Raw genomic sequence first — 26,468 nt, 5'->3', positions numbered from 1 at the left:
TCCTAAGTACTATAATAGCATTTGCTAAACAATAGATAATCTCTTTGGATATAGAATAAAATATAACTTTATGTAATTGAAGCTCTGTTAGTATCTCTTTAAATAGATTGTAGCTTATCAATCAGGTACAATGCTTTAAAGTTCAGGTTAGTAAAGTTCATATGCAACCTTATTTATGAATGCAGCAGAATTGTTATGGCAGTGTATTGTATGCAGAAATAACCAGGATATATGCAGAGGATGTTAAACATGCACACTTTCCATTAGTAACGTATATGTATAAGCTTGATTAGTTAGTATATACAGTCTTAGGAACATATGATATTAGCGTAACTTCAGCAATAACTTTATGTTTAGTACGATACCCAACACTTCATGACCAGCGTGTACTTGTGAAGACTATGCTTGATAGCAATTCAGTTGTCCTGAGAAGCAGTGTTGAATCCGGCAACAGAGAGGAGCTGCGACACTGACTCCCGGAGTGCTGATGACGTCAGACGCCGAACTACTGCAGACACGCTGAATGTCAGTTAGCGTTTCAGAATGAAGTATGCTGTCCTGTGATTGAAGAGAACTTTGCAGATATAAAGTTAGAAAACAACTTGACGAAAATGGAGAGAGCTTCTTGAAAGTTGTTATCACTCCTCATGTGAATCAAATTACCAAGCATCGATGAATTAGAGAGGAGGGCTTATAAAGGCATAACGGTCATGTGATATTATGTTTAAAGGGACAGTGAAACGTGGAAAAGATGAAGTATAGAGATTGGGAAATACTGTGATATGACAGGACACCCCCCTTAACGATCTGCTCCGCAGATCAGGGTTTGGGACGGTCTGGATGTCTGCGATGAAACAGAGATACCAATCTAGGGGCTGATAAGTTAGTGGATGGTTCCCAAGAATCCTCTTCTGATGAATAATCTTTCCACCGAACTAAATACTGTAGAGAATTCTTATAGAATCTAGAATCCAAAATGGAATCAACTTCATATGATAATTCATCCTCAATGAGTGTCGGAACTTGAGTTGTCAAGGCTTGATCTCTGACTGGAACATAAGGTTTCAAAAGGGATACATGAAATGTTGGATGTATCTTAAAAGAACTTGGTAGTTGTAAAGTGACAGCATTAGCATTAACAATCTTAATAATTTTGTAAGGACCAATAAACAGAGAACCAAGCTTTTTACTGGGAATGTGAAGCTTCAAGTGTTTAGAAGACAACCAAACTAGATCTCCCACCTTATACTCAGGAGGTTTTGTTCTCCTTAAGTCATAATAACGTTTTTGCCTTTCTTGAGATTGTAGTAAAATCTGTTTTAGTTGAATGAATCCTTCAGCAATTGTATTCACAGTGTCATTTACCAAGGGACAAGAACTTTCTGATCTTTGAAGAAGATGATAAGAGGGATGAAACCCATAGTTGATGAAAAATGGAGTTGTATTGGTAGATGAATTAATGGTGTTATTATATGAGAATTCAGCAGTAGGAAGAAGAGAAGACCAGTTGTCTTGCTGAAATGTACAGTAGCATCTTAGATATTGCTCTAAACTCTGATTAGTCCTTTCGGTCTGACCGTTTGTTTGAGGATGGTAAGCTGAACTCAAACGGCGATCAATATGCAAACTAGAACAGAGTTGTGTCCAAAATCTAGAGGTAAATTGTGTACCCCTGTCAGTCGTAATAGACTTAGGTAACCCATGCAATCTGACAATATGTTTGATGAACAATTCTGCTGTTTCTGAAGCTGTTGGCAAAGTGTGAATAGGTATAAAATGTGCCATTTTTGAAAAGAGATCCACAACAACCAGGATTACTGTGTTGTTAGAAGAGGGAGGTAGATCGACAATGAAGTCTAGGGCAATATCTTGCCAAGGTCTGTCAGCGATTGGAAGAGATAGAAGTAAACCATAAGGGTGAATTCTTTGAGATTTACATTTGGTACATACAGCACACCCTTGTATGTACTGTTTTACAGACTGAATCATATGCGGCCACCAAAAATCCCTTTGAATTAAATGAAGAGTTTTCTTGAAACCAGGATGTCCTGAAAGTGGAATATCATGTGCCATAGCTAAAATGTCATTCCTAAGAGATTCTGGAACATACAGTGCATGACCATGGTAAAAAAATCCATCATTACCTTTATGAATCCTAGAATCATTAATCAATGGATCATTCTGTTGTTGTTCTTTGAGAATAGATGTTTTTCCCACTAAGAGGCCAATGAATTTTTCTGGTGGTATTATTGAGTTTAGTTCAGAACTCTCAGTTAATGGAGTTGAATATCTAGATAGAGCATCTGCCTTTGTATTTCTTACTCCTGGACGATAAGTGATTATAAAATCAAATCTAGTAAAGAATAAACTCCATCTGACTTGTCTGGAAGAAAGACTTTTGTTAGTTTTTAGATATTGTAGATTACGATGATCTGTAAATATGATGATTGGAAATCTTGCGCCTTCTAATAGATGTCTCCAAAATTCTAATGCAGCCTTGATGGCTAGAAGTTCTTTTTCCCCAATTGGGTAATTAATTTCGGCCGAATTCATAACCCGAGAATAATATGCAACAGGATGAAGCATGTTGGTAGAAGAATCTTTTTGAGACAGAATGGCTCCTATTGCAAATTCGGATGCATCTACTTCTAATGTATATTGTTTCGATGGATCTGGGAATTGTAGAATTGGAGCGGTAATGAAACTATGTTTGAGAGCGTTAAAAGACTCATCTGCCTGTTGGTTCCAGTGGTATTTGTTATTCTTTCGGGTGAGTAATGTGAGAGGTTTTGCAATAGTAGAGAAACCTTTAATAAATTTTCTATAAAAATTTGAGAATCCTAGGAATCTCTGGAGCTCTTTCTTATTTTTTGGAATAGGCCAGTTAGTGATAGCTTGTACTTTGTTGTCCTCCATGGATATTCCTTTTGGTGAAATATGATACCCCAGGAAAGAAATAGTATCAGAATTGAATATACATTTTTCTGCCTTAACATATAAGTTGTTCTGTCTTAATCTTGAAAGAACTGTTCTGACATGTTGTATGTGATCCTCTTTGGAATTTGAATAAATGAGAATATCGTCCAAATAAATGACAATGTATGTGTCAAGTAAATCTTTGAAAACATCATTAATGAAAAACTGAAAAGTTGCAGGTGCATTGCACAAACCAAAAGGCATGACACAATACTCATAGAGACCATACCTAGTGCGAAAGGCAGTTAACCATTCATCACCTTTGCGAATTCTAATTAAATTATATGCACCTCTCAAATCCAGCTTGGTGAAAATGGTAGCACCCTGTAACCTCTCTATGAGTTCTGGAATAAGAGGTAAAGGATATCTATTTTTTATTGTACAATTGTTCAGTTGTCTATAGTCAATTATAGGCCTGAGACTGTCATCTTTATTCTTCACGAAAAAGATCCCGGCACCAGCTGAAGATGTAGAAGGCCGAATAAAACCTTTCTTTAGATTTTCCTCAAGATATCCTTTGAGATGAAGCAGTTCTGGTTCAGAGAGTGGATATATACGACCATAAGGGATTTTACTGTTTGGTTTTAAATCGATAGGACAGTCGTAGGGTCTGTGGGGAGGTAGAGATTGAGCCTCAACCTTATCAAAAACATCATAAAAATCTGAATACTCTGTTGGTATATTTATGATATCAACCTGTAATATAGTTTGTGATTGTGTACAGTGTTTTTTACAATATGGTGAGTCGAAGGAAATAGTACCACTATTCCATGAAATGTTTGGTTGATGTTTCTTTAGCCATGAGAGTCCTAGAATTATGGGGTACAAAGGGGAATGAATAACCTCAAAGGTACACAATTCAGAGTGACCTGATGAAAATGTTAATGATAATGGATCAGTATGATGGGTAACGGGACCTGAATTGATAAAAGAACCATCAACAACTCGAATAGGTAATGCAATTAATTTTTTAATTATAGGAATCTTGTGATTTTCAACAAAGGATGAATGAATGAAATTATTAGTTGCTCCTGAATCGATTACCACCTGGGCTTTAAGTTGATGTTGATCCCACTGTAGACAAACAGAAAGAGTAAAGTGAGATGAGTTTTTTATAACAGTCTCATTTAAATGAGCTATCTCTTGCTTACCCTTTTTTGATTTTAACAGAACTGGACACTCCTTTACTCCGTGATCCTTAGCAGCACAATATAAACAAAGATTAAGTTGTCTTCGTCTAGCCTTTTCTTCAGGTTTAAGAGGACCTTTGACAAAACCTATCTCCATAGGCTCATCTGTTAAACGGACAGTGGAAACTGAATGAGAGCTATAGGCTTTCTTGGTGGATAATTCTGATGACCCTCTTTCAATCTTCCTTTCCCTCAAACGACGATCAATAGATATAGACAAGGTCATAAGATTTTCTAAGTCCTTAGGAATAACCACACGTGCCAATTCATCTTTTAGAGCATCCGCTAATCCAATACGGAATTGATTTGTCAAAGCTGGGTTATTCCACTGTGTGTCAGGTGCCCATCTTTTGAAATCAGTTATATATTCTTCTACAGGGCGTCTACCTTGTCGCAGATGTCTGATAGAATTTTCTGCTGAAGCTTGTTTGTCGTGATCTTCATATAGTAAGGACATGGCATTAAAAAATGATTCTAATGAGTTTAAGATAGGATCTTCTTTCTCATAGTATGCATTAGCCCATGCCTTGGCTTCACCAGTGAGATAAGAAATTACCGTTAGAACTTTAACCCTTTCAGTAGGATAGGTTCTTGGTTTCAATGAAAATAATAAAGTACATGAATTTTTAAAGTCTCTAAATTGAGTTCTGTCTCTAGAAAATCTCTCAGGTGGACATATTTGTGGCTCAGGAAAAACAAGAGGTGTTGGTAAAGTTTGAGTAGGTACATGATCTCTAATATATTTTCGTAGTTCCTGATTTTCAACTTGGAGGTCCCTAAGACCCTGGATCATTATATCCATATTTTGAGAAAGGGTTCCAACACGGTTGGACAATTCAGTAACATCCATTATAGATACAAGTGGGTTAAGGGTGGCTTGGTAATATGTGAGGATTTATTATATAATTAATATGAACCCAGTTGTATCTACTCCACTCAGTCTCACACCAAACCTAGGTACCTTGATAAACTAGGAACCTTATTATGCTCATTGACTGAGGGTGACCTGTTTAGGTCAAAAGTAAATAACAACTATCTTTAGTTGTTGGAGATATGCACAACAATGTGAGTGTGCTAATACTCTCCTAAGTACTATAATAGCATTTGCTAAACAATAGATAATCTCTTTGGATATAGAATAAAATATAACTTTATGTAATTGAAGCTCTGTTAGTATCTCTTTAAATAGATTGTAGCTTATCAATCAGGTACAATGCTTTAAAGTTCAGGTTAGTAAAGTTCATATGCAACCTTATTTATGAATGCAGCAGAATTGTTATGGCAGTGTATTGTATGCAGAAATAACCAGGATATATGCAGAGGATGTTAAACATGCACACTTTCCATTAGTAACGTATATGTATAAGCTTGATTAGTTAGTATATACAGTCTTAGGAACATATGATATTAGCGTAACTTCAGCAATAACTTTATGTTTAGTACGATACCCAACACTTCATGACCAGCGTGTACTTGTGAAGACTATGCTTGATAGCAATTCAGTTGTCCTGAGAAGCAGTGTTGAATCCGGCAACAGAGAGGAGCTGCGACACTGACTCCCGGAGTGCTGATGACGTCAGACGCCGAACTACTGCAGACACGCTGAATGTCAGTTAGCGTTTCAGAATGAAGTATGCTGTCCTGTGATTGAAGAGAACTTTGCAGATATAAAGTTACAAAACAACTTGACGAAAATGGAGAGAGCTTCTTGAAAGTTGTTATCACTCCTCATGTGAATCAAATTACCAAGCATCGATGAATTAGAGAGGAGGGCTTATAAAGGCATAACGGTCATGTGATATTATGTTTAAAGGGACAGTGAAACGTGGAAAAGATGAAGTATAGAGATTGGGAAATACTGTGATATGACACACATGCTGGCTTATTGTGATAACAAGTGGATTATACTGCTCAATCAGATTTAAATTTAAACAGGAGTGGATCACTTTTTCAAACAAAAAGGACATTTTAAATATATGCTTAAGCCAGATTGTAAGCATACCAACTGCTATAACTTTTAAACTCAGGATAATTGTTTAAGGTTCCTTTTTTTAAAGAATCTTTTAGTGCATATATTCTTTTAGACTGTTTATATATATTTTATTCACAAGTATAATTAGTTTAACTATAAGATTGGTACCAATAGGGAGGTGTATCACTAGTATTATTGCTTTTGTATATTTATTGTTCGTTCTATATACTTTTTTCTTTATGAATTAATAATTAAATTTTAACAATAAAATTAATGATTATTTACATTCTGTATTTCATATATTTCTTATTTTATATTTTATAATTCATATTACCAGTACTTAGTGGACCGTTCTCTTTTTAAAACTAACCGAAATAAAACCAAAGGATAATAATAAAGATATTGATATAGAAGCCAATATTAAAAAGATCTATTGCTATTTGTGTTTTACACATATTGGCGCTCACATATATACCCATTTTTTGTACTCTTGATTGTTTTCAGGCTTAGGGATTGCCTGTTTTTTATGTGTAGCCCAGATCTTATCTAGCGCATTGTTTCTCTCACACAATTCCCCTTAACTATTATATTTATTAACCCCTAACCTGCCCCCCACAACGTCGCCGCCAGCTACTTACAATAATTAACCCCTAATCTGCCGACCGCAAAGCGCCGCCACCTACGTTATCCTTATGTACCCCTAATCTGCTGCCCCTAACACCGCCGACCCCTATATTATATTTTATTAAGATCTATTGCCATTTGTGTTTTACACATATTGGCGCTCACATATATACCCATTTTTTGTACTGTTAATAAATATAATACAGGGGTCGGCGGGGTTAGGGGCAGCAGATTAGGGGTACATAAGTATAACGTAGGTGGCGGTCGGCAGATTAGGGGTTAAAAAAATTTAATCGAGTTGCGGCGATGTGGGGGGACCTCAGTTTAGGGGTACATAGGTAGTTTATGGGTGTTAGTGTACTTTAGGGTACAGTAGTTAAGAGCTTTATGAACCGGCGTTAGCCCAGAAAGCTCTTAACTCCTGCTTTTTTTCTGCGGCTGGAGTTTTGTCGTTAGAGCTCTAACGCTCACTTCAGAAACGACTCTAAATACCGGCGTTAGGAAGATCCCATTGAAAAGATAGGATACGTAATTTACGTAAGGGGATCTGCGGTATGGAAAAGTCGCGGCTGAAAAGTGAGCGTTAGACCCTATTTTGAGTGACTCCAAATACCGGCGGTAGCCTAAAACCAGCGTTAGGAGCCTCTAACGCTGGTTTTCACGGCTACCGCCAAACTCTAAATCTAGGCCTATAATAGCTAATCCACAGCATGAGTCAGTGATACATACATGGAAGCTGCACATTTAGTGTGCAGAAGCAGATAAGAGTTTCTGCCTAATAACAATACACTGTGACAACTACACTATCTAATAGTACAGCAATTGAGTAGGCTCCATATACATCACACAATATATGCTATTAAGTCAATCAACAATTATTTAAGATTATCTCTATAAGGGGTGAATTATAATATGATACCAGATGTATGCTGGTTCATATTAATATAAGGGTTGACTATTTCTGACTATAACAAGATATATGGAACAACCTTAAGCTGACTATAAGACTCTGCTGACATATGCTTTAGCTTGTTTATACCCATAGCTATCTTCTCAGTAATTCAAATAAACTTATTCACATTTCGTAATTGTAATTCACTATACAGTGTGAAATATTAACTTTATTTGATAAGTACTTTACAAGAAGTGCAAGTGGTTTAAAATCAATCGTTTACTATACATAAGATCACAAAACTATTATTTGAGATTAAAATACAACGTTTCAGCTTGTGTTACAAGGAACATACTAATATGAATACCTAAGTATACACCAAGCACACTGATTGCTAAACCTATGATGCACGTTTTGCCCTCATTCATGTGCTCCATACAATTCTAATATCGTAGATTTTCAAGATATTTTGTGTAACAATTGAATAATATAAGAAGACTTTTTCCCTGCAATAAACTTATGGTTAACCTTAATAATTAACTCCAGTGTTGATATATGAAACATTGAGTATCAACATTATCCTTAAGAGTGCAGGGGTTAGCATACTCTATATTCCAATTGTATACACCCTATCTATACAACAACCGAGAACTGTCATATCCAGACACTACAGTGATAAAAGATATATAATTTATCACTCCCCAGGTAGCTATTGTTTTTAATTGCACATCCCTTTATTTTATCTCCGTTTTTTTGCGTACTAATAAAAGTTATGTTTTAATTATTCAAGCGTACTCCCCTTACCATTGGTACTCTATCTCTAAAATTACACACATAGTGTGTCACAAGAGGACTACAAGAGTGCTATTTGTGTATTCTTTCATGGCCTTTGGGCCTATGTTTTTTCTGTAATATATATAATACACAGCACCATCTACCCAATGGTTATATGAAACAGAAACCAGTAACCTATATAGGGTGTAGTCACAAGTAGTGATGCACCGAAATGGAAATTCTGGACCGAAACCGAATCCGAAAATCCGGGATGCACTTGGCCGAAAACCGAAACTGATACCGAAATTTATTCTTTCAAAATTTTTTTTTTTTAGTTTTTTTTTTTTTTTTGCATAATTAGAGCCAATAAAAAAAGCTCACACTTTTATTGAAAGTAAGACACTAAAATTGGACAAAAATATCTTAAAACAATAATATGCTACACAATAATTTTACTAAGAAAAAAAAACAGGCAAAAAAGAATACCATTTTCGGCCAAAATGTTTCTGCGACCAAAATTTTGGTGCATCCCTACTTAAAACAATTATAAATATCAATATACTGTATTATTCTTCATTTAGTGCTATGTAACATAATCATATTTAACAGGGGTTTTTTTTACCAATTATAGTCCTAGAAAACTCATATGCAGAACAGTAAGTCAAGTAATAAACTTAAACAGCAGCTCTAGGCTAGCATCAAATTTGAAACATGCTACACAATAATTTTACCGAAAATAACGAAAAACGAAAAAGCCAAAAATGCCATTTTCGGCCAAAACTTTCTGCGGCCGAAATTTCGGTGCATCCCTAGTCACAAGAATTAAAAAAGGCAGTGCCATTGAAATCCTTTTCTTGCTTCCAACAATATGCTAGATGTTACCAACAATATTCATGCACAAATGGTAAAAATACTCCCCTCTGTGTGTACCGCAGCCTTCTATCAGTCTCTCCCAAATGAGACTGCTTAAAATTGTAGTTGTATGTGATATAGAGGCGCAGGTATTCCCTTATTTGATGTTCCAGAATTGCCTGAGAATGAAAGGACTTTATTTCTATGTGTGTAGATCAACACCACATAATTGATGCAGTATACTTACTCTGAAAAAGTTCAGAGTAAAAAAATTTCATTTCTCAGCAAAAGCACCTGTGTAAACCCAAAGGCAGCATCTCATAATTTTTTACTGCTCTTGAGAAAGACGAAATATCGTTGAAACACGTAGAGCTTTTTATTTGAGCTTTTATCTTCTTGTCCATAGTGACATGTTTTAAAATAAATTTGTATTTTATATACAAACTTTTGCTTGCTGTCCTTTGGACTCTTTTCACCATATCAGCGGGTGCGCTGCATAAGGAGCCGGATTCCGATTTTATCGAACTACACAGGATTTGAGAAATTCTTATTCTCAACACATCACACAGATTAACTAACAAGAGGGAGCCGGACTCTGAACTTTTTCAGAGTAAGTATACTGCATCAATTATGTGGTGTTGATCTACACACATAGAAATAAAGTCCTTTCATTCTCAGGCAATTCTAGAACATCGAATAAGGGAATACCTGCGCCTCTATACCACATACAACTATATTGGACCTAGCAATAGAGATAACAAATCTATAAACCAGCTATTGTCTAAGATATCACTCCAAATGAATCCTCAGAATTACCTACATGTAGACAAACTGATCAAAATATTTAAAAAAATAAAAACATAAAAATGCAATCAAAAAGTCAAGTTAAACATATAGAATTAAACACATAGATAAAGTTAGCATCAGGGAGCATACGTAATTTTCACTATGTGTATGGTCCATATATATATATATATATATATATATATATATATATATATATATATCTTTAAATGTCAAAGTCTCATTTCAGTTACATCATGATGAAAATAAACTAAGCAGTTATATAAGGAAATGTTTTATTTTTTGAAAATATTTTGATCAGTTTGTCTACATGTAGGTAATTCTGAGGATACATTTGGAGCGATATCTTAGACAATAGCTGGTATATAGATTTGTTATCTCTATTGCTAAGTCCAATATAGAACTATAGACACGCCTATAGGAGTTGAAAGTGATTACACTAGGCATTTGTATCTTTATACACATTCAAACACTGATTTGGATAGTACACATTGATACATCCCCGTGTTATTGTTACACAAAGTTTGAGGGCGGGGCTTATGATGTCATTTTCTCAGTGAAGGAATAACAACTGAGGTTTGTGATAATATTAAATAGAGAATTTATTTTTATCACCAACAAGGATTGACTATACTCAGTGATGTTCTGCAAATGGTCCCACTATATGTTTATTATTGCACTGTATAATATTAACACAGGATTAGTAACTATGACCATTCACAATGTATTTGGTTTTTCTATGGTTGTCATGGCAACAGTTTGGCGTTTTTTGCACAGTGGGTGGAGTTTCAATAGGTATAAAAATGTTCGATTCCCTCTGTACAATTGTTGGTCTTATGAGGGGTGAACACCCCAAAACGTCACTTGTTTATATGGAATTAATCACTTTTTATTTCACCTGTATCAAGTCCAGTAAAGCACTCTCACTTCCAAATTCAGCTGCCAGGGTGCTAGTGGATAGTAGATAATGGTAGCAAAAACTTGCACTCACTGGTTTTTTCAAACACCAAACATTTATTGTAACGTTTCGGAGACAGAGTATCCCCTCTGTCTCCGAAACGTTACAATAAACGTTTACAATAAATGTTTGGTGTTTGAAAAGACCAGTGAGTGCAAGTTTTTGCTACCATACACACACACACACACACATACATATAGTATATATCAGGAATTAAAAGGATATTAAACAGTGTGAAATTATAATATAAGATGTTTAAATATATGTAGATAAAAAGACTACAGTATAATTTCATTATTTATTTTGTTTCCTTTTCGTGTAATTTAACACTGACATTTTTTGTTTTTTTAAATCCCACTAAGTTTCTATAACGTATGGGAGCTGCCAAGTTTGGGCTTAAGTTGCCCCTTATCTGTTTCCCCTGCTGAAGACAATTAGATACAGATATAAAACAGGTTATAAAAGAAGGAATTTCACAGCTGGTGTTATTATGAAGTAGTGTGGGGCAGTGTAATATTTTCTAATATTATATAATTTTCTGCATAATTTAACATAAATTTATTTCATGATAATTTGTGCAATAATTTAACGTAATATTGGCTAACATTTTAGCAGGGTGGTCACTAAACTCAGCCGGGTTGTGCACCCACTAAAAAGGTCCTAGGGAGAACACTGACTTTAATTACATAAACAGAGATAAATAGAAAACTAGTTCAACATCACTTTATAGAAACTAAAGTAATTTATAGAAATGAAAACTTTAGACATATTTTCAATATTTAAACAAATAATATAATTGTAAAAATACAATCTACATATTATTTACAAGACCAATCTTTGCTTTAAATACATCATGATGTCTAGCAAGTATTTACTGTTTGTTCCTTAAGGAGTTAACATTCCTTGCAAAATATCTGTCTACACAATAAAGGTTTTACATATGCACAGTATGTCTCAGCAATTAAGAGCTGCATTGGAAAAAGGTCTGCATGCAAAATACATTTTATAAGCATTTAAATGGTCATTTTGTTTGCAACATTCACATTTATTTGCAGTCCAGGGGCAAAAGCCTTAAGAATCTTTTTGAATATCCCCTTTGCAATGGGCAATTAAGGAAAAATATAACTAAGCTCATTCACTAATCAAGCAATCACGGTGTAATATATTGCAAGGTCAATTTCTGGCTCCTGTAAGATACATTCCAGTATCTTTGCATGCAGTTTAAAAAAAAAAAAAAACATATATAGATAAATTACAGGAAATCCAGGTAACATGCACAATGAAATTACCAGGATGTGAGCAGACTAACCAGCTAGCGGGTGTACGTGCAGGTATTATTTATATATGTGAAGGGGGGATAGTGTGGCTCCAGGAATACCTCTGTAGATCAGCAACAGCCTCTGGTCACAGACAGCATAGAACAGCAGTTCCGTAATGTTCACAATTGAAGACTCGAGGTGCAGGCCAAATGGAGGACTGAGCGTGTCCCGAATATATGCAACAAGACGAGAAAGGCAGCACACACGGTATCCAAATAAAAAACAGAACTTTATTCCGGCATTGCAAAAAATACAAACACACAAACACAAGGAAAAGGGGACGTGTCCTTACGCGTTTCGTGCCATGCGGCACTTAGTCATAGCCATGCAGCACTTAGTCATAGCCTTTTCCTCGTGTTTGTATTTTTTGCAATGCCGTAATAAAGTTCTGTTTTTTTATTTGGATACCATGTGTGCTGCCTTTTTTGTCTTATTATCTATATATGGCAAATGTACGCATGCGTATGCCCACTCTATACAATAGCACTTCCTCTTCTGCACAAATTACTACTTGTCTATACCCGTGTTTCTCAACGGCAGTACTCAAGTACCCTCAACAGACCAGGTTTTTATTAGCTGAAGCAGTGCACAAGTGAAGTAATCTGCTGATCAGTAACACTATTGTTACTAACCTTCTCTTACCAATCAGCTGATTATTTCACCTGTGCACTGGTTCAGCTATAATGAAAACCTCGCCTGTTGGGGGTACTTGAGGACTGTGTTTGAGAAACAATGGTCTATACTATATAAAGACTAGTTTATTATTGTTAACATAAACCTGTCATTGCTTCATAAGCTGCCTATTGCTGACCTGTGTATGGGTATGATAGAACAAATAACAAAAGGCTATTGGGTAGTAACGGTCTCCTCAGGTGAATTTACACTTTTGTATTTGCATAAACACCTTAAAACACCGGCTCTTTCTTTATCTCTGAGCATCTGTCACCTCTTGTTGCTAAGCAACTAAAAATACACATATTCACTGCAGGAGGTTAACGTGGTGTTATATTTTCTCACCTCTCCCGTCAGCAGGTAGAGAATCTCCAGGATGTGATTCAGGATCCGCTCAGGCAGCTTCTTCTTCATCTTGTTCATGGTCAGTGATATTCTGTAACACTAAGACCTGCAACAGTGGCACGTACATGACAGAAATTACAGAGGGATTACTGGCGATACACACATACTATAGACACACACCTGAAATATAGCTGTTTACATGTATATCCCAAACATATATACACCAACTCACAAATACCCAGGTTACTTATACCTACATATATATGCATCATATTAATGTATACATGCATATACACACATATTCCACACACACTCATAACTGATGATAAAGGTTGTTTTGTTTTTGAATAAAAGAGAAGGGAGCTTAGAGGGTGTACTATACAATACATAAGTAATAGTAAACCACAAGTGCCTTATACAGAGCTAGTTCATATTATAAAGAGTCTAGCTCTGTATTTCACACACACACTTAATCCCCTCCCCAGTATTTTATATACAGATATATAATATTATTGAGAGGATCCCTCTGACTCACACACACACACATATCCCACCACTATACCTTGTTTACAAAGCTATAATACTATAGTGAGGCTCCCTGATTCTCTTTCACACACATACACCTCAATAGTACCTTATCTACAGATACAAATTTTTATATAAAGGTTTCCTCTGCTTTAAACAAAGACACCTCATCAGTATCTTATATACAGATATAAAATATTTCTAGAAAGGTTCACTCTGTCTCACACACAGCCGCCCAGTATGTCATATAAAAATATATAATATTATTGAAAGGTTCCATCTACCTCACACACAGAGCCCCCATAAAGTTGTATGTTATAGAGAGGTTCCCTCTGCCTCACATACACAAAGCCCCCCATCCACAGTATCTTATAAACACATAACTAATATTATAAAGAGGTTCCCTCTGTCCCACACAGACCCCCTCCCCAGTACATTATATACAAACATATAATATTACATAAGTTTCCTCTCTCTCTCACAAGCCACCTCCCCAGTACCTTGTATACTGTTTTACAATATTATAGCTGTTCTCTTTTCCTCACACACACAGCCCCATCCCCAGCAACTTATATACAGTTATAAAATATTATAGAGAGGTTCCCCCACACACACAGCCCCCTCCTCTGTACATTATATACAGATATACAATTGTGTATGGACTATGGAGGTTATTTCTGTTTCACACACACACAGTCCCCTCCCCAGTACCTTATATACAGTTATACAATATTATACACATGTTCCCTCTTCCACACACACAGGCAGTACCTTAAATACAGATATATAATTGTATATGGAAGTTATCTCTGCTTCACATACAAAATCGCCTGCAGTACGTTTTAAATAGTTATTATTAAAAAGGTCTTCAATCTGACATACACAGTTACCTACATGAAACCACTGTACTGAGTGCTGAGACGGAAAAAGCTTTTTACATACAACAATAACTACATGTGATGTGTGTAGCGATCTAAATGCACTAAGAGCTACCGGAAGCTGCATTTAAACTTCCTGCAGTCCTCTTTCCTGTGTGGTTACAGCAGCAGTCTTGTGACGTCACAGGTCCTTCAGCTCGAAGGGACCGAGTTGCTATAATGAAAAGTATCAATATGGCGGTTTCACAAAGACAAATATGAGCAAATACATAATTGTATATTGGTATATACTTCTATATACTGTACTTAAGACGGTATGTGTGTGTTTATTAGGCAGCAGGCTTTGGCAGGGAGCTGATTCAGCATGATTGCGTATGTGAGAGGCAGAGGGAATCTCTATACAAGATGGGATTGGGAACCTCTCGACAATATTATGTGTAACGGAGGCATAGCATAGGGAACCTGTGTATACAATATTATAAATCTATATGTAAGGTATTGGGGACGGGGCTGTGTGTGTGAGAAAGGAAGAGGGAACCTCTCTTTAATATATAATGTACTGGGGATGGAAAAGTGAGAGAAGCAGAGGAACCTATCTATAGTATTATATTTCACTATATAAGATACTGGGGATGGAGTTGTATGTGAGACAGAGGGGACCTCTTTATAGTATGATATTTGGGTTAAATCTGAGCAACTTTCTAACTGGTGATGTGTCTGTGTATAAAGCACTGGGGAAATGTGTGCATCACAGAACGAACATCTCTTAAATAGTAAATGCCTCTATATAAGGTACTGGAAGGGGTGTGTGAGAGAGATATGCAGAGTGAGCCTCTCTTTACTATATATCTGTATATAATGTATTGGGGAGGGCGCTGTGTGTGTGGCAGATGGAACTGTCTTTTTTATAAGGTGTGTGTGTGTATATGAATGCATACATGTATGTGAAGTGTATATGTGAGTTTGTATAGATATATGTGGGCTACACATGTATGCATAGGTCAGTGTGTGTGTGTATAAGTGTATGTATGGCTATTATTCTTATATGTGTAATTTCTGTCATGTATGTGCTACTGCTGTAGGTCTTAGTGTTACAGAATATTACTGACCATGAACAAGATGAAGAAGAAGCTGCCTGAGCAGATCCTGAATCACATCCTGGAGATTCTCTACCTGCTGACGGGAGAGGTGAGAAAACATAACGACACCACAGTAACCTCTTGCAGGGAATATGTGTATTAGTTGCTTAGCAACAAGAAGTGACAGATGCTCAGAGGAAAAGAAGAAGCCAGTGTTTAAAGGGACATTCCAGCCAAAATTGGAATTTACATGGATACATTTCAGCTTTGAATAGAAGCAGTTTTGTAATATATATGCATTAGCAAAAATGCTTCTAGTAAAAGTTATAGCTGTTTTAAAAGTGTATTTAAGTATGCACTATGCACCAGCATTTTGAACACAACACGTGCTCAGAGAGCCTAAGGAGCTTATACCATCTGGTAATGACTCGAATTGTTATTTGCTGGCATGATACAAGCCCCACTGATTATCTGAGCAGCTGCAGTATTTAGTGCTGGTGCACTGAGAATATCTAGCTGTGCTTTACATGCATGTGCAAATAAAAATGTTAACACTAAAACAGTGATAACTTTACTAGAAGCATTTTTGCCAATACATGTATATTTCTATTCAGAGATGTAATTCATCTATGTGCATTTCAATTTTGACCGGAATGTCCCTTTAAGGTGTTTGTGCAAATATAAAAAAGTAGAATGTTTCTGTGAATATTCTCTTGTAGAAATTCAAACAGCCTGTTGTAGTTTGTTCCATCATTCCCATACACAGACCATGGGGCAGCTTAGGTTGCTTATGGAGTGATGTCAGGCTTAGGCTAATAAAGAATAAACTGATATTTATATGGTATAAACAAGTAGTAATTTGTGCAGAAGAGGAAGCGCTATTGTATAGAATGGCCATAAGCAAGTGTACATATTCCATATATACATAATACCTGCACGTACACCCGCTAGCTGGTTAGTCTACTCACATCCTGGTAATTTCATTGTGCATGTTACCTGGATATCCTGTAATTTATCTCTATATAATGTATGTGGGTTTTTTTTTTTTTTCCAACTGCACGTAAAGATACTGGAGCCTAAATCTTGCAGAATCCAGAAACTGACCTTTCAACATATTAGACAGTGATTGATTGATCAGTGCAGGAGCTTAGTTATATTTTTCCTTAATTCTCAACAGCAAAGGATATATTTAAAAAGCTTATTAAGGGTTTTTCCCCTGGACTGCAAATCAGTGTGAATGTTAAAAACAAAATGACCATTTAAATGCTTATAAAATGTATTTTGCATGCTGATCTTTTCCAATGCGGCTCTTAATTGCTAAGAAATACTGTGCATATGTAAAAACGTTATTGTGTTCACAGATATTTTGCAAGGGATGTTAAACTGTAAAAAGTAAAAATATAAGTGTTGCGCAATACTCCTGACTTACTGCCTCTCCCAAAATATCTCCTTTCTAAATATATGAAATATAACAATCGTAACAGTGTAGGAAGGGCGCTACAAAGCAGAGTCAAATATGTCAAAATGATAATAATAATAATAATAATGTGCGCACGGTACATAAATAATTAATACAAATATTTTAATTTGGGGTTCAATGTTGATATAAAATTGACTATTAATACAAAACTCTGAGCAAAAAATAATAAAACATCACTATTCATAAAATGAGTCACAGTTTATAACATTAAAAGTCCTCAAAAATGACAGTCCATAAGCTTAAATGTGGATTACGGTTCAAAAGTCCTGGGACATCTCCCAATAACCACTTGTACTTAATCAACCAATATATGAAGGTACTGGTTGACTTGCCCTTTTAACGCAAACCTTATTCCGCAGCTCCTGATCATATACAGACTTTTATTATTTTTTGCTCAGAGTTTTGTTTTAATAGTGAATTTTATATCAACATTGAACCCCAAATTAAAATAATATTTTTTATTAATTATTTATGTACCGTGCGCACATTATTATTATCATTTTGACACATTTTACTCTGCTTTGTAGCGCCCTTCCTACACTGTGTTACGAATATTAAACAGTAAATAAATACTAGACATTATGATGTTTTCAATGCAAAGATTAGTCTTAGAATACTATGTAGATTTATCTTTACAATTATATCAGTTTAAATATTGAAAATATATGTCTAAAGGTTTAATTTCTATAAATGACTTTAGTTTCTATAAAGTAATGGACGCCGCCATGTTTAAACTATTTTTCTATTTATCTCTGTTTGTGTTAATAAAGCTAGCAACCTTTTAACGGGTGCACTATACGGGTGGTTTTACTGACCACCTGCTAAAATTTTAGCCAATATTAAGTTAAAATTAGCTAATATTAAAAAAAAAAATTAAAAAAAAATCACAAATTATTAAAAACATTTATGCTAAATTATGCAGAAAATTATATAATATTAGAAAATATTACACTGCTCACACACCACTTCATAATGCCACCCGGCTATTTCATAATACAACCCGGCTGGCAAAATTTTCTGTGACAAACTCTGAAAGTTGTGTGAAATGACTTCTTTTATTACCTGTTTTATATCTGTCTCTAATTCTCTTCAGCAGGAAAACAGATAAGGGGCAACTTAAAGGGACAGTAAACCCAAAAGTTTTCTTTCATTATTTAGATAAATAATACAATTTTTAAAAAGTTTCCAATTTACTTCTATAATCAAATTTGTTTTGTTCTCATGTTATTCTTTGTTGAAGGGATACCTAGGTAGGTAGCGTGCACATGTCTGAAGCACTACATGACAGGAAATAGTGATGTCATCTAGTGCTCCTGCTAATGTATAACATTGTTGCAAAACTGCTGCCATATAGTGTTGTGGACACGTGCACACTCATGAGCTTACACCCCAGCTTTTCAACAAAGGATAACAAGAAAACAAAGAAAATGTGGTAACAGAAGTAAATTGGAAATTTGGCTAGAATTGTATGCTCTATCTGAATCATGAAAGAAAAAAATTGAGTTTATGTCCCTTTAAGCTCAAACATGGCAGCTCCCATACTTTATAGAAACTCAGTGGAATTTAGAAATCAAAAAATGTCTTTGTTAAATTACAGGAAAAGGGAACAAAATAAATAATAAAAGTATAATGGAAAGTCTTTTTTAGCTACATATAATTAAACATCTTATATTACAGTTTCATACTGTTTAATATCCCTTTTATTCCTGATATATACTGTGCATATATACAATATTTGTGTGTGCAGATATTTTGCAATGCAACACTTAATTCCTGATATATACTGTGCATATATACAATATTTACTGTAGGTGCAGATATTTTGCAAGGCAACAATTAATTCCTGATATATACTGTGCATATATACAATATTTACTGTAGGTGCAGATATTTTGCAAGGCAACAATTAATTCCTGATATATACTGTGCATATATTCAATATTTACTGTAGGTGCAGATATTTTACAATGCAACAATTAATTCCTGATATATACTGTGCATATATACAATATTTACTGTAGGTGCAGATATTTTGCAATGCAACAATTAATTCCTGATATATACTGTGTGCATATATACAATATTTACTGTAGGTGCAGATATTTTGCAATGCAACAATTAATTCCTGATATATACTGTGCATATATTCAATATTTACTGTAGGTGCAGATATTTTGCAATGGTTTTCCATGTGACCATGATGAGATGGGGAATGTGATAACAGGATACATACAAGTGATGTGAGAGGGGTCAGTGATGTTTTTACGTTTCACTCTTGCAGCGTGTGACTAACTCACTGACAGCGAGTGACATGACCGGGGACAAGATGACAACAGAGAGGATACTGACCCACACCCTGCAGATCATGTACCTGCTGACAGGGGAGGTGATGGAATATGTTATAATAACAGCTGCATGTCACTGGCTGTATTTGTTTATTTACACATATTAACATGGTTTGTAATGATTAGAATATGCTGATTGCAGCCTAACATGCCCTCGCTCATTCTATACATGGGGTACATAACCTTTTCATACTAAGGACCAAACATATGTATCTTTGTGTATATACTTTAAAAAGCAAGGGTAATCTGAAAAACAAAACATCCAAAATATATTATTATATTAGACCAAAAATATTCAAATATTTATGTAAAGTTTTTAGCATTTCTTATCACTGAGGATGCCCACAAAGCTGCTGGCACATTTCAAAGAAATTTGTTTATGCAAAAAAAAGTTACAAGCACCTGAAAAATGGCTGTTAGGGGGTATAGTGGTTGTGGGGAATTATTGTAGTGGGTCCTGCCAATTAAGAGGTTAAATGTTATAAGGGTGTGTCATTTTATGTGTTTATTGCCGAGGGGTTATGGAGCTTATAATGCCCGTTCACTGAAACAGTTTACAGCTTTTAAAAGCGATATTAAAAGTTTATCATTCTATGCATTGTGCACGTGATATTCGGTTGGTAATATTATGCTAAGTTTGGCCAGCACGCTATTTAGCGCATCTCATAAGCATATGATGGACTAACTAAGTTGCCCTCAACAAATAAGTTTTTCAGAAATATTTTAACCAGTGAATTCTAATACCAAATTGAGAAATACTATAACACGGACCAAAGTCTCTCTTGACTTGTAATCTAGATTCTAATAGTTTGTTCTGGTTAGTGGTGACATATATTCGTCTCTAAATGTCACATTCGAACCCTTTGGTCTTTGGTTGGAAAATGTTCTCTATAGAATTTCACCATTACAGGAAAAATCCACCCCCCCCCCCTTTGCAGCAGCATTCACCGACTGATTATAGAGGTGCGCACTGCTGGGGAATGGGGCATTATACTAGTGCCAGGGCTCAATAACTCTTTACTTACCTATCTGTCCCTTTGAATATTTTCCTAACTTATGTCTGTGTCTCTGGATGTTCTCAATAACATTATCCTGGCTCTGTCAGTAAAAGTGTGTGACAGAACCAGTCCCTGTGTCAGTACTGAATGAGTTATGTGTGTTTCAGGTGCCTATAAAGTGTGATGATGTTGCTGTGTATTTCTCTATGGAGGAGTGGGAGTATAAAGAGGGACACAAGGAGCTTTACAAGGACGTCATGATGGAGACTCAACAAGCACTAAGGACTATGGAGATCCCAGGAAATGAGAGCTCAGGTAACGCTGTGTAGTAATAAATATCTCACTCAGGAAATGCACAAACACTACAGAAGTAACTGAAAGAGTGTAAATTTACAATCCGTCATGTGTGTTAATCTAATGAGCTGTCTGATTCTAAACAAGTTTTATACCCAATAAATATCAAAACATTTTTTACAAGGGTGTGAGAAGCAAAACGTTTGTCAGGGATAGTAATGCAATTGTATATGAATATTTTTATATGCACAAATTTATTTAAGGTGATGATAAAGTCTCCCTTTATAAAAAACAGATCTGTAACTTTAGTGATATTTTGGATGGAGTTTAAGTCATCAGTGGTAATGAAGATGCGCAATAACTTTTTAATATAGATATGAAATTCAAATGCTCCACTTCCCACTTCAAAAGTCAAATTTTCTGTGAGTTAACGGTTTGAATTGTCCAATCAGCGCTCTCCCCATATGTAACTTTTGTTGTAGCTAGAGTGCTGATTGGAGAACAATTGAAACCGTTAGCGCACAGAAAAATGTAATTTTGAACTGGGTGGCGGGCGCGAGCTATCTGAACTTCATATCTATAATAAAAAGTAAGTTTTATAGCGCATCTTCATTACAACCGATGAATTAAACTCCATTTAAAATATCACTAACATTCCGCATCTGATTTTATAAAGGGGAGACTTTACTATCACTTTAAGCAACAGACTAGCGGGAAATGCACGTCACATTCTTAGGTTGTGATGCGCATTGGCTGATAGAGAAATGTAGCTTTATCCAGCATCAGATCAGCTTTAAACAATTCTAATAGAGTACATTGTACATTGTTTAATTAGCAAAATAAACTCATTTTATTCTCTATTAGAACTAACAGGTCACAGAGATGAAAATCTAGACACAGGAGCACAAGGAGAACTTGTACAGGATATTCAGCCATCAGATGTCTCTGCAAGTGAGTGATCTATTGTATAAGCTTCACACTTTAAAAAAAACCACCTGATTCTGTTATTATTTCACCCTATAAAAATAATGAACCTCAGTACAGACAGATTGCAATGCTAAAATCTATTTGGTACATAAACCTACCTTGTCTTCTCTCTCACCCTCTGATTTATGTAAATGGTACACACACCCTCTAGTCTCTTCACTCTCACCCTCGGATTTATGTAAATGGTACACACACACACCCTCTAGTCTCTTCACTCTCACCCTCTGATTTATATAAATGGTACACACACACCCTCTAGTCTCTTCACTCTCACCCTCTGATTTATGTAAATGGTACAAACACACACCCTCTAGTCTCTTCACTCTCACCCTCTGATTTATGTAAATGGTACACACACACCCTCTAGTCTCTTCACTCTCACCCTCTGATTTATGTAAATGGTACAAACACACACCCTCTAGTCTCTTCACTCTCACCCTCTGATTTATGTAAATGGTACACACACACCCTCTAGTCTCTTCTCTCTCACCCTCTGATTTATATAAATGGTACAAACACACACCCTCTAGTCTCTTCACTCTCACCCTCTGATTTATGTAAATGGTACACACACACCCTCTAGTCTCTTCACTCTCACCCTCTGATTTATGTAAATGGTACACACACACCCTCTAGTCTCTTCTCTCTCACCCTCTGATTTATGTAAATGGTACATACACACCCTCTAGTCTCTTCACTCTCACCCTCTGATTTATGTAAATGGTACACACACACCCTCTAGTCTCTTCACTCTCACCCTCTGATTTATATAAATGGTACACACACACACCCTCTAGTCTCTTCTCTCTCACCCTCTGATTTATGTAAATGGTACACACACACCCTCTAGTCTCTTCACTCTCACCCTCTGATTTATGTAAATGGTACACACACACCCTCTAGTCTCTTCACTCTCACCCTCTGATTTATATAAATGGTACACACACACCCTCTAGTCTCTTCACTCTCACCCTCTGATTTATATAAATGGTACACACACACCCTCTAGTCTCTTCACTCTCACCCTCTGATTTATGTAAATGGTACACACACACACCCTCTAGTCTCTTCACTCTCACCCTCTGATTTATATAAATGGTACATACACACCCTCTAGTCTCTTCACTCTCACCCTCTGATTTATATAAATGGTACACACACACACCCTCTAGTCTCTTCACTCTCACCCTCTGATTTATATAAATGGTACACACACACCCTCTAGTCTCCTCACTCTCACCCTCTGATTTATGTAAATGGTACACACACACCCTCTAGTCTCTTCACTCTCACCCTCTGATTTATATAAATGGTACACACACACACACCCTCTAGTCTCTCCACTCTCACCCTCTGATTTATATAAATGGTACACACACACACCCTCTAGTCTCTTCACTCTCACCCTCTGATTTATGTAAATGGTACACACACACACACCCTCTAGTCTCTTCACTCTCACCCTCTGATTTATATAAATGGTACACACACACACCTCTTAGTCTCTCACTCTCTCCCCTCTGATTTATGTAAATGGTACACACACACCCTCTAGTCTCTTCACTCTCACCCTCTGATTTATATAAATGGTACACACACACACCCCCTCTAGTCTCTTCACTCTCACCCTCTGATTTATATAAATGGTACACACACACACACCCTCTAGTCTCTTCACTCTCACCCTCTGATTTATATAAATGGTACACACACACACCCTCTAGTCTCTTCACTCTCACCCTCTGATTTATATAAATGGTACACACACACACCCTCTAGTCTCTTCACTCTCACCCTCTGATTTATATAAATGGTACACACACACACACCCTCTAGTCTCTTCACTCTCACCCTCTGATTTATATAAATGGTACACACACACACCCTCTAGTCTCTTCACTCTCACCCTCTGATTTATATAAATGGTACACACACACACCCTCTAGTCTCTTCACTCTCACCCTCTGATTTATGTAAATGGTACACACACACACCTCTAGTCTCTTCACTCTCACCCTCTGATTTATATAAATGGTACACACACACACCCTCTAGTCTCTTCACTCTCACCCTCTGATTTATATAAATGGTACATACACACCCTCTAGTCTCTTCACTCTCACCCTCTGATTTATATAAATGGTACACACACACACCCTCTAGTCTCTTCACTCTCACCCTCTGATTTATATAAATGGTACACACACACACCCTCTAGTCTCTTCACTCTCACCCTCTGATTTATATAAATGGTACACACACACACCCTCTAGTCTCTTCACTCTCACCCTCTGATTTATATAAATGGTACACACACACACCCTCTAGTCTCTTCACTCTCACCCTCTGATTTATATAAATGGTACACACACACACCCTCTAGTCTCTTCACTCTCACCCTCTGATTTATATAAATGGTACACACACACACCCTCTAGTCTCTTCACTCTCACCCTCTGATTTATGTAAATGGTACACACACACACCCTCTAGTCTCTTCACTCTCACCCTCTGATTTATATAAATGGTACACACACACACCCTCTAGTCTCTTCACTCTCACCCTCTGATTTATGTAAATGGTACACACACACACCCTCTAGTCTCTTCACTCTCACCCTCTGATTTATATAAATGGTACACACACACACCCTCTAGTCTCTTCACTCTCACCCTCTGATTTATATAAATGGTACACACACACACACCCTCTAGTCTCTTCACTCTCACCCTCTGATTTATGTAAATGGTACACACACACACACCCTCTAGTCTCTTCACTCTCACCCTCTGATTTATATAAATGGTACACACACACACCCTCTAGTCTCTTCACTCTCACCCTCTGATTTATATAAATGGTACACACACACACCCTCTAGTCTCTTCACTCTCACCCTCTGATTTATGTAAATGGTACACACACACACCCTCTAGTCTCTTCACTCTCACCCTCTGATTTATGTAAATGGTACACACACACCCTCTAGTCTCTTCACTCTCACCCTCTGATTTATATAAATGGTACACACACACACCCTCTAGTCTCTTCACTCTCACCCTCTGATTTATATAAATGGTACACACACACACCCTCTAGTCTCTTCACTCTCACCCTCTGATTTATATAAATGGTACACACACACACCCTCTAGTCTCTTCACTCTCACCCTCTGATTTATATAAATGGTACAAACACACACCCTCTAGTCTCTTCACTCTCACCCTCTGATTTATATAAATGGTACACACACACACCCTCTAGTCTCTTCACTCTCACCCTCTGATTTATGTAAATGGTACACACACACACCCTCTAGTCTCTTCACTCTCACCCTCTGATTTATATAAATGGTACACACACACACCCTCTAGTCTCTTCACTCTCACCCTCTGATTTATGTAAATGGTACACACACACACCCTCTAGTCTCTTCACTCTCACCCTCTGATTTATGTAAATGGTACACACACACACCCTCTAGTCTCTTCACTCTCACCCTCTGATTTATGTAAATGGTACACACACACACCCTCTAGTCTCTTCACTCTCACCCTCTGATTTATATAAATGGTACACACACACACCCTCTAGTCTCTTCACTCTCACCCTCTGATTTATATAAATGGTACACACACACACCCTCTAGTCTCTTCACTCTCACCCTCTGATTTATATAAATGGTACACACACACACCCTCTAGTCTCTTCACTCTCACCCTCTGATTTATGTAAATGGTACACACACACACCCTCTAGTCTCTTCACTCTCACCCTCTGATTTATGTAAATGGTACACACACACCCTCTAGTCTCTTCACTCTCACCCTCTGATTTATGTAAATGGTACACACACACACCCTCTAGTCTCTCCACTCTCACCCTCTGATTTATGTAAATGGTACACACACACACCCTCTAGTCTCTTCACTCTCACCCTCTGATTTATATAAATGGTACACACACACACCCTCTAGTCTCTTCACTCTCACCCTCTGATTTATATAAATGGTACAAACACACCCTCTAGTCTCTTCACTCTCACCCTCTGATTTATATAAATGGTACACACACACACCCTCTAGTCTCTTCACTCTCACCCTCTGATTTATGTAAATGGTACAAACACACCCTCTAGTCTCTTCACTCTCACCCTCTGATTTATGTAAATGGTACATACACACACCCCCTCTAGTCTCTTCACTCTCACCCTCTGATTTATGTAAATGGTACACACACACACACCCTCTAGTCTCTTCACTCTCACCCTCTGATTTATGTAAATGGTACACACACACACCCTCTAGTCTCTTCACTCTCACCCTCTGATTTATGTAAATGGTACATACACACACCCTCTAGTCTCTTCACTCTCACCCTCTGATTTATGTAAATGGTACACACACACACCCTCTAGTCTCTTCACTCTCACCCTCTGATTTATATAAATGGTACATACACACACACCCTCTAGTCTCTTCACTCTCACCCTCTGATTTATGT

General features: G+C 36.6%; 2 protein-coding genes across 7 annotated transcripts in view; one reads left to right on the top strand and one right to left on the bottom strand.

Moving 5' to 3' along the window:
• LOC128657177 (oocyte zinc finger protein XlCOF7.1) overlaps window positions 1-14,922 on the bottom strand; it is a 221,488-nt gene extending 206,566 nt beyond the window's left edge. For all 4 annotated transcript variants that reach the window (XM_053711424.1, XM_053711426.1, XM_053711427.1 and 1 more), the window contains exons 1-2: window positions 14,798-14,922; window positions 13,379-13,484 (exon numbers count right to left, since the gene is read on the bottom strand). In XM_053711424.1, coding sequence (XP_053567399.1) covers window positions 13,379-13,456 — 78 coding nt within the window. In that variant the 5' untranslated portion in view covers window positions 13,457-13,484; window positions 14,798-14,922. The remainder of the gene's footprint in view (window positions 1-13,378; window positions 13,485-14,797) is intronic.
• Window positions 14,923-14,961: 39 nt separating this feature from the next.
• On the top strand, window positions 14,962-23,453 carry LOC128655635 (gastrula zinc finger protein XlCGF66.1). Of its 3 annotated transcripts, none has more exons than XM_053709225.1 (5): window positions 14,962-15,064; window positions 15,864-15,969; window positions 19,622-19,726; window positions 20,851-20,998; window positions 21,842-23,453. In XM_053709225.1, the coding sequence occupies exons 2-5, from the start codon at window positions 15,892-15,894 to the stop codon at window positions 21,934-21,936; spliced, it is 426 nt and encodes a 141-aa protein (XP_053565200.1). In that variant the 5' UTR covers window positions 14,962-15,064; window positions 15,864-15,891; the 3' UTR covers window positions 21,937-23,453. The 3 variants fall into 3 exon arrangements, with proteins under 3 accessions (XP_053565200.1, XP_053565199.1, XP_053565201.1); XM_053709224.1 differs by having other exon boundaries at window positions 14,969-15,095; XM_053709226.1 differs by having other exon boundaries at window positions 14,978-15,032.
• The last annotated feature ends 3,015 nt before the right edge of the window (window positions 23,454-26,468 follow it).

This window comes from Bombina bombina, chromosome 4 (assembly GCF_027579735.1).
Source record: "Bombina bombina isolate aBomBom1 chromosome 4, aBomBom1.pri, whole genome shotgun sequence".
NCBI lineage: Eukaryota > Metazoa > Chordata > Amphibia > Anura > Bombinatoridae > Bombina > Bombina bombina.
The sequence above is the reverse complement of the archived record's forward strand: the minus strand, read 5'-3'. Positions and strand labels throughout refer to the sequence as shown.

Bases quoted from the DNA above. Each gene is read 5' to 3' on its own strand.
- LOC128655635 (XM_053709225.1), top strand. From the start codon at position 15,892: ATGAACAAGATGAAGAAGAAGCTGCCTGAGCAGATCCTGAATCACATC. The intron at 15,970-19,621 runs GTGAGAAAACAT...TCACTCTTGCAG, and splicing joins TCTACCTGCTGACGGGAGAG to CGTGTGACTAACTCACTGAC. The intron at 20,999-21,841 runs GTAACGCTGTGT...ATTCTCTATTAG, and splicing joins CCCAGGAAATGAGAGCTCAG to AACTAACAGGTCACAGAGAT.